Source organism: Poecilia latipinna, unplaced genomic scaffold (genome assembly GCF_001443285.1).
Source record: "Poecilia latipinna isolate Pla-1442-1.1 unplaced genomic scaffold, P_latipinna-1.0 Scaffold2938, whole genome shotgun sequence".
In the NCBI taxonomy this organism is placed as follows: Eukaryota; Metazoa; Chordata; class Actinopteri; order Cyprinodontiformes; family Poeciliidae; genus Poecilia; species Poecilia latipinna.
This window is the reverse complement of record NW_015115554.1, coordinates 18,706-28,000: the sequence shown is the minus strand read 5'-3', so window position 1 is coordinate 28,000 and position 9,295 is coordinate 18,706. Positions and strand designations below refer to the sequence as shown.

The following is a 9,295-nucleotide window of genomic DNA, read 5'->3' as shown; positions in this document are numbered from 1 at the left end:
TAAATAGATGTTTACAGTTATTTACTAGATGTTTACAGTTATTAACCAGATGTTTACAGTTATTAACTAGATGTTTACAGTTATTAACCAGATGTTTACAGTTATTAACTAGATGTTTACAGTTATTAACCAGATGTTTACAGTTATTAAATAGATGTTTACAGTTATTAACTAGATGTTTATAGTTATTAACTAGATGTTTACAGTTATTAACCAGATGTTTACAGTTATTAACTAGATGTTTACAGTTATTAACCAGATGTTTATAGTTATTAACTAGATGTTTATAGTTATTAACTAGATGTTTATAGTTATTAACTAGATGTTTATAGTTATTAATCTGTTCTCCAGCTCTGTTTTTCCGCCGTTCATCCTTCCAGTTTCTCTGATCGTTTATGGAGTTTCACATGTTAGCATTGAGACGGTATTTTAGGCTAGCATAGCTTCTGATAGGCTAACAGCTTTCTTCTTCTTTTCCAGCAGAAATGAACTGAGAAGTGGCTCCATCATTGCTAGCGATGTAGCTGTGCATCAGATTTATGGTCGTACCAGAAACGTGTGAATAAAAAGGTTCCAGCTGGAACCTTTGGATGTAAAAAAGTGAAAGTGAAATTAATCGCTGCTAACGCCTCACGTCTCAGTTCTGCTCATCACCTGAAACTGCTCTGACCTTTGACCCTGGCCCCACTGTGATGTCATCAGTTTTCTTTTTCTGTTTGTTCTTCGCCTCATCTGGTGAGGATGATGATGACTCATCAGATAGCTGCAGTGATTTATTTCCAGAATGGCTCATAAATATTCATACACCCCTTATCTGGGTCCTAATGAAGTTCTGGAGCCATCCCGGTAGAACACTGATCCATTTTCTCTGTTCATCTCAGAACCACAGAACCGGGTCAGAGGAACCCAGCTGGGCCTTCATCCTCCTGCTGCTCCTCTTCCTCAGTCTTTATCTGGAATTCCTGAAATATTTTCACCTCCCTGAAGCTATTTGGAGGAAGTGTGTGTGTGTGTGTGTGATTGTGTGTGTGTGTGTGTGTTTGTGTGTGTGTGTGTGTGTGTGTGTGATTGTGTGTGTGTGTGATTGTGTGTGTGTGTGTGTGTGTGTGTGTGTGTGTGTGTGTGTGTGTGTGCAGCTGCTGCTGATCAGTTCATCAGGACCAGAACAGAAACTTCACGTTTGTTTCATCAAACTGAACCGGTTCTGGTTCTGGTGGTACCTCAGGAGGCCCTGATACTGGAGAACATGAGGAGAGATGAAAGACCTCTGCTCCCTCCAGCTGTCCTGGTTCTGTTGGTCCGGCCCGTCTGCAGTTTGGGTCCTCCGGAACCTTTTGATGTTTGATTTTGTTAACCTTGTCTCATCTTTAGTGTAGTTAGTATTACCAACACTTTGTCTTTTTAATGTTTTTTGATCACTTTAGTTTATTTTAGCTTCCCTACATTTATCTTCATTTAGCTTAGCTTAACATAATGTAGTTGGATAAAAGTGGATCCTGATTCTGCTGCGGCCCGGTCCAGTTCTGAGCTTCTGATGCAGCATGGATCCGTTGTAGTGAAGCTTCCTGTGGCGCTGCGTGGCGTGTTCAGCTGAGCGAACTCAACAGGCCTCAATAATTCATGTGCAGGTCTGCTCTCTGTCACAGCTCTGTCTCATTTTGACCTCTGACCCCGCCCCTGTCTCCGTAGCGTCCTCCCTGATGTCACACCGCTTCGTCACGGTGCGGCGCGGCAGCCCGGCGGCGCGCAGCGGACAGATCCGACCCGGAGACCGGCTGGAGGCGGTGGAGGGAAGACCGGTCGCCGCGCTGCAGCACCGGGACCTGGCCCAGATCCTGAGGAGGGCCGGGAACACGCTGAGGCTGGGCGTGGCCCGCAGTACGACACACACACACGCCGTCTGTGGTTGTCATAGTAACTCAAGGTTTCACCCAGAAAACTTGCTGGGCCTGGTGGTCGGGCGCTCAGCAGTCATGTTTTTGAGTTTAAAGTTGACAGGAAATTTGAGAATATCACTTGATAATTATGTATTATTGAATATTAATGCCTGAATGCCAACTATGAAATAAAAAAAATGCAAAATTTGTTAAGACTTTTTAAAAGACTTTTAAGTAATGATTAGCCTGGTGAGGCACAAGTAAAGCCTGGCAGCCCGCCAGGCTTATAATACCCTGTAGCTGATGAATCAGACGTTCTGGCGATAAGCAATAATTTTAATGTTTTAGATGATTTCCTGGTGATTTGATGCTGATGAATAAAACTGGAACACTTTCTCAAAGATGAATAAAATGTTAATGAACATTTATCACTGAAAACATTTTAAATATCCAGAATAAACAAAACAACAGAAAATAAAATAATTATAAAGTAACCAACTGAAAACGTTACCACCCAAGAAAAACCATAAAATCACCTAAATGATGATGTGTTTAATTGATCATGTGATTATTGGAACAGTCTCCTTCTCCTCCACAGAGTCGTCCTCCGACGGCGCCGACTTCGATACGGACAGACGGCTGGTCAAAGGGCCCAGAGGGAGGTCAAAGGTCACATTTATTTATCTGATTTTCAGCTGAGTTCAGTCTGAAAACGTTTCAATAAAACCTGCAGGGATTCAGGAGTGAAACTTAAAATGTGACCTGCAGGCAGGAAATGAGTCGCCGCCTTCCTTCCTGTTTCAGATCAATAAATATGGCAGAAAACCACAAAAAAATAAACAGACCAGAGAAAATGTCTGAATGCTTAGCTCCGCCCCTCTAACACTTTTAGAAACGTTCTGTGAAAGTGGGCGGAGCCAAGAGGTAGAGGGGCGTGGCCAGGTGTGAAGATGAGAGAAGTTCGGAGGTCAGGACAGGAGGAGCTGATGACCTGTGAACGTTTTCTGAACCTCTGTGGTTCTGTTGCAGGACGAGACCCGGTTCTACAGCGTAGATCTGGAGCGAGGGCCCACCGGCTTCGGCTTCTCTCTGCGGGGCGGCAGCGAGTACAACATGGGGCTGTACGTGCTGGGGCTGATGGACGGGGGGCCGGCGCAGAGGAGCTGCAAGATACAGGTAACACACACACAGAGAGAGAGAGAGAGAGAGAGAGAGACAGAGAGAGACAGAGAGAGAGAGAGACAGAGAGAGAGAGACAGAGAGAGAGACACAGAGAGAGAGAGACAGAGAGAGAGAGAGACACAGAGAGAGAGAGAGAGAGAGAGAGAGACACAGAGAGAGAGAGAGAGAGAGAGAGAGAGAAAGACAGAGACGCACAGAGAGAGAGAGACACACAGAGACACACAGAGACACACCAGGGGCGCGTTATAGGGGAAAAAGTGATGACGATTCTAGGGGCCCTGACCAGCAGGGGGCCCTCCACAATTTAATCATTTATGTTTTGTTCATAGACAAAATAAAAAACTTGGGTTCCTGTCAAATACAAAATGAATCATATTGTAATTTGAAAGTTTGTTTTTAGCAGTCAAAATGTAATGTTCCCCCTCCCAGACCAAAACCCCCGTCTGCGTTAAATGGTTCCTTCCTGCTTGGAGCTTCAGAGAGACGCTGTTAGCAGCAGACAGTGGGAAACATGAACGACTGTGGCTGTTTCCCTTTAACTCATGTAAAGCACTTTGAATTGCCTTGTTGCTGAAAATGTGCTATATAAATAAAATTACCTTACCTTACTCTGCTGCTAAGAAAAGTTATAAAATCAGGGTTTTAAAAAACAGAGGGAGAGAGAGAAAAAGGCAAGAGTTTTCATTTATAACCCAGTTTTTCTCCGAGAGGCGAGTAGACTGTGTGAGATTATCAACCATTTAGCATAGTTAGCTTAGCTACAAACTACTGTTTGCCTCCTTTTCACCAGCATTTAATGAATTAAGGAAAGAAATTACCAACATATTCATATATTTAACTTGTTCCCTGTACCTTTTACCACTTTACAACAGACGAGTCAGTCAGCAGCAGCTCTAACCCACGTCCCTCCTGACCCGTCCTCTCCTGTGTGAAATTAAAGCTGCAGTAACTTTTATATAAATATATTTTTCACATATTTTTTTTAAACTGTCATTATGTTGTGACAGTATGGTATGAGAGGTAATCTGAAAAATCTATTTCCTCTTCTTTCTCCCAGTGCTAGAAACAACCAGTCAGAGGCAGGAGAGTTTTAGTGCTGCCAATCACCATCTCATGTGGTGCTGCTCATCCTTCCTCCCCTCGATTTGTGCCGTGCTGCAGCTAGCATAGGACAGAGCTGTGCAGATTCAAACTGTGAATGCTCAGTTTAGTTAGCATAGCTACCAATGACCGCAGATAAACGGTTTCTTGTAATGATAAGTTGTTTCTCTCCCATTAGCACATTTAGCAGTGAGTGAATGAGGCTAATTGACAGCGCTAAGACCCTCCTCCTGGTTCTGATTGGTTGTTTTGGTCAGAACGGTGCCAGTAATTGTAATTCAGGAAGGAGATGGAGGAGATTGATTGTTTTCATAGATTATCTGTCTCATAACAAACTGCTACGACAACATGACAACTTTAACAAATATGGAGAAAACATATTTTTTTATTAAAGTTATGTACTGCAGCTTGAATAAAATGCAACTACATAGCATTTTTAGAAGTCTGGATTGCTTTATGTGTAGTTGCACGTTGCTTTTGACTGTTGCTCATGGGGAGACATTTCAGTATCTAAAACTAATAGAAAAAATTTAAGCAACCTGGATGTGGACCGTTGGATGTTCAATTCATGAGCAGTAAATATTGTCCTAATTATCAGTATTGAACCAAAGAAAGCAAAGCAGACGAAGCCTTTAAAATTGTGACGCTTTTTATGGGTCAAATAGACTCAAAAAATTGTAACGGCAGCTGGTCAGGGAGGCCCAGATTCCTGGCACACACTAACACACACTAACACACACTAACACACACTAACACACACAAGCTGGACATGAAGCCAAAGCAGCAGAGTAGCAGGAGCAAGAAATGCTGCCACCTGGTGGTCGGATTTAGCATCACTGAAATACAATGTCTGCCGGATGTTTTAGTGTGAAAGATGCAGGGATTTTAATGATCATTCAAGTTTTTGCTGTTTGAAGATTAAGTTTTAGGAAAATCTGGATTTTTACAGAGAAAGTCTGATTTATTTCATTCATGAAATAATATTTGCACCACAACTGTTAAAGGTTGTACTTGTGTGACCCAGAGGGCCGGATAAAAGGGTGATTTGAGTTTGACACATGCTCCACCTCCTCAGGTGTGTGTACCTGTGTCCTGCAGGTGTCGGACCAGCTGGTGGAGATCAACGGCGGCAGCACAGCGGGAATGACCCACAGTCAGGCGGTGGAGCAGATCCGCAGAGGAGGAAACCGGATCCACCTGGTTCTGAAGAAAGGCAACGGATACGTCCCAGATTATGGTGAGACTCCAGACTCCAGGTGAGCCTCACCTGCTGCCACCTAGTGGCCACTCTGGAGATCGCAGACATGACACGGCCTTCTTCTTCTGGTGTTTACTGGATGTTTGTTCTGTTGGATCCAGTCAGGAAGAGGAAGAGGAGGAATTGCAGCTTCCTCCTCTTCTGGGACCGTCTATCTGGGTCCAGTGGTTCTGATTCACTTGGTTCTTGTCTGAATACTGCAGACATGCTTGTGTTGAACAGAATCAGAACCAGGAATCAAGTACCTCTGAGTTTTACCCAATCAGGATCAGATGATCTAATGGCTTCTATGTTTTTATGACATTAGCCTGTTAGCTCCTGATCCTGAGCTAACAACATTATTGTCCTCTTCTTCCACCTCTTCCTCCTCCTCCTCTTCCTCGCCTTCAGTGGAGCTCTCCAGCCTCTCTCTCTGTATGACCAACTCCAGGCAGGGTGAGCCCTGCTTCTACGTGATTGGACGAACCGAGAACTCGCGGTTGGTAGCTCTGCTTCCTCCTTCCTGTCTTCATCCTTCCATCTCTTCCTCAGCATCGTCATCATCATCATCATCATGGAGTCCAGCCTCAGTCATGTGATCAGGTCACATGTTTCTGTTCAAGCTGGTTTTGGTTCTGAACGTTGTTCTGTTTGCTCCATCAGGCCCTGAGGAAGGAGCCCCCACCTCCTCCTCCTCCTCACAGGAGCAGGAGTCTGTCACCATGGCAACCGCTTCCCTCGGCAGGCGGAGGAGAGGAGGCGGTGGGGGGAGGAGGACCAGAGTTACAGGAGCTCCTGACCTGGACCTGGACCTGGTGGAGGAGGAGGCTGAGGGGGAGAGGAGGAAGATGAGGCGGAGAAGACGAGAGGAGAAGAAGAGTCAGGCGGTGAGAGAGGGGAGGAGGAGCAGGAGCTTCTCCTGGGACTCCCCGCTGCCAGAGGAGGCGCTGAGGGGGCGAAGCCACACCGTCAGCCACGCAAAGCATCATGGGAGCTCCGCTGCAGCTCCGCAGGTGGCGTTCTCCTTCCTCATGCCCATGAGCGATGACAGGCCTCCGTCTGACAGCCAATAGCCAGCCAGCTTCTTGGAGGTCAGCCAATCAGCAGCCAGCATGGCCCCTATGGAGCGATCTGATTGGAGGAGGGAGCCAGGGAGTGGGCGGGATCTCTGGCTGAAGCCAAGCCCACAGCGGCAGACTCAGGTTCTGATTGGCTGCAGGCGCAGTGGGCGGGACTTAGCAGACGAGCTGTCTCTCTGATTGGCCAGCAGTGATGTTTATGCTTCATAAGGGCTTCTGTGATTGGCCACTGAGAGAAGCCCCGCCTCCTGCTGACGCAGCCACACCTCATTACCCATCATGCCTCATCCTCAATACTCTACTCGTCTCCGCCTTGTATTGTGGTTACCGTGGCAACTGGGCCTGCTGCATGTTTGGTTGAAGTTCCTCCAGTCTGTATGCAAACGACGGCGCCCCCTGGTGGCCGTATGTCAGCATGTGAATACAACCGGAATGATTTTTTATTTTTGTAACGTGTAAATGATCCTGACATGATTATTGAAATCTGATATATTATTGATATGATTAGAGATGACAAGAACCTGCTTGCTTGTAAAAAGAGAAACTGATGATTTAACAGAGCCATAACCACACACACACACACACACACACACACACACTGATGTCAGGTCCAGCTGTTCTCCAGTGTCACCACAGCAACCATAGTGACAGGATGACTGGCAGCTCCGGATCAGAACAAGTGCCTCGTTTTGTTTCCTGTTGTCTGTCCGCCATGCTCCTCCATGATACCCACTGGCCACACACACACACACACACACACACACACACAGCTTTTCTATCAAATAAAGTCCAAGGAAACATTCTGCAATGTGTCTGTTCGTCATTAAACGGTTAAATCTTGACGCTGATCAGTGACTGCAGCTTTAGCAACCACTCTGAAAGGTCTGCTGCCATGGCAACAATGTCTTTAAAGGGCCAGCAGCAGAATGTAAAGGTAAAGCTACCAGGCTGTTAAAACATTAGCTTTCAATCTCATTAAAATGAGATAATATTCAGCATCTTTTGATAGTTGATGTAATCTGAAACTGCCTTGATAAAAGCTTTACACACAACTCTTATTAGGAAGATCTTTTTCAAAATTTGGAGTCCAGAGGGCCACAAAAATAATTACGGTGAGTCAAATCGAGTTTGATGTCATGTGAACAAATAACAGTTTCGCCCCTTAACTCACGTGAATCGTTAATCTAACCTGAGAGAACGGGAAACTTCAAAAATCTGTTTCTGCTTTAATTTCTTCAGTATCACAGAACCACCAGAAGAGGGCAGCAGGATCCCTGATGGGGCCCTGATGGATCCCTGATGGGGCCCTGGCAGAGATCCACTCCGCTTCAGGAAGCAAAGACAGCACACCGGCGCGTTTCTGAAAAACCCTTTATAAACGTATCAAAAGTAGAAAAATCTCTTTAGGACCAACAGAAACATTCAGAGGGAAACAGCAGTCCTGGACCGGATCGGACCGGACCGGACTCGGTTCTGATGAACTGTTCAGTAGTAAACACCTGAGGTAGAAACATTCGGAGCTGCTGGACTCCATTACCCAGAAGCCCCAGCCCAACATGGTGAGGCACTTTAACAACACTGGAACTCCTCCACCATGCCTCAATCTTCATCTTCACCCTCCTCTTCCTCTTCCTCCTCCTCCAGCAGGCACGGCAGGCAGGTGTGGAAGGGCGGAGCCACCAGCAGGTGGCAGTCTGCGGAGCGGAGCGGCAGCCGACGGGACGCCGCCTGAACCCTGCAGCCCCGGCAGACGGCGAGTCGCTCCAGATGCAGCAGCAGAGACACCAGCTGAGAGAGACACACACACACACACACACACTACTGTTAGCATCATCACATTCTGCGGCTAACAGAGTGACCCCTGACCCCAGGTAAAGCAGCTGCTCTGGTTGCTTAACAGCTTTGTGCTATGCTGCCCCCTAGTGGCACATTAGCGTTCAGGTGGAGACATTCTGTTTATATGAAGACCGGCACCGGGCCTGAATGACCAGAGGAGGCGCTGTTCAGCCACTACCAGAACCCTTCGATACCAGCCTGCAGGTGCTGGTTCTGCTGCAGAAACTCTCTGGATGCTCAGGTTTGAGGTTTTCCTCAGATCGGCTGTTTAACAGTTAAAAACCGGATTGGAGTCAACGCCAAGGTCACATTAACAAGAAACGTCACAGACATGACCGGACGGCCGTCACGTACGAAAGGGTCCAGTATGAGTTGCTGTAGCCCAGGGGTGCTCAATACATCGATCGATCGATCGGAAAGGTTCTGAGTCGATCTCAGCAGGTGACAATCTGATCGCCACCAGGAAGCTGAGAGCAGCACTTCCTCTTCTGACGGGCTTATCAAAAATATTCACCAAGATCCTAAACGTTTGTAGCTTCATTAAAAAAGAATAATTATAAAAAGTCAACGAAACATGTTAAAATTAATAATCTCAGTAATTATTGTTTCAACAAGGTGTTGCGCAATTCAGTGCGTTTCGGTCCCATTAACAGAAAAAAAAAAAAGAAAAAAGCGACTCAAAGACCGACTGAGAGCAGAGCAGGAGTTTAAATTAGCTACTCGACCACCACTGTGTCCATGAGAGGCTTATTAATAATCGAGAAATAAATATCAAGCCTGGAAACCTGATATGTAACGGACTGAATGTTGTGTTTTTAAAGTAATCTCTGCTCGGCGTGCGGGCGCAGGCGGTTGCCACGGCAACAGGTGGCTCAAACGACAAAGAGACAGAAAGTAAAAAGGTAGGAGTGGTTTAGAGTTGATCGTCTGTTCGGGTTGTTTGTCTAACGTTGCTGTGGCTCATCAATCACACCTGCTGCAGT

The 9,295-nt window shown here is 46.1% G+C and overlaps 1 protein-coding gene and 1 pseudogene across 4 annotated transcripts in view; one reads left to right on the top strand and one right to left on the bottom strand.

Moving 5' to 3' along the window:
* The window catches only part of LOC106939653 (membrane-associated guanylate kinase, WW and PDZ domain-containing protein 3-like), a 35,424-nt pseudogene extending 28,145 nt beyond the window's left edge, over positions 1-7,279 (top strand).
* The window catches only part of LOC106939654 (uncharacterized), a 14,379-nt gene continuing 12,096 nt past the window's right edge, over positions 7,013-9,295 (bottom strand). For all 4 annotated transcript variants that reach the window (XM_015022124.1, XM_015022122.1, XM_015022123.1 and 1 more), the window contains one exon: positions 7,013-8,264. In XM_015022124.1, coding sequence (XP_014877610.1) covers positions 8,076-8,264 — 189 coding nt within the window. In that variant the 3' untranslated portion in view covers positions 7,013-8,075. The remainder of the gene's footprint in view (positions 8,265-9,295) is intronic.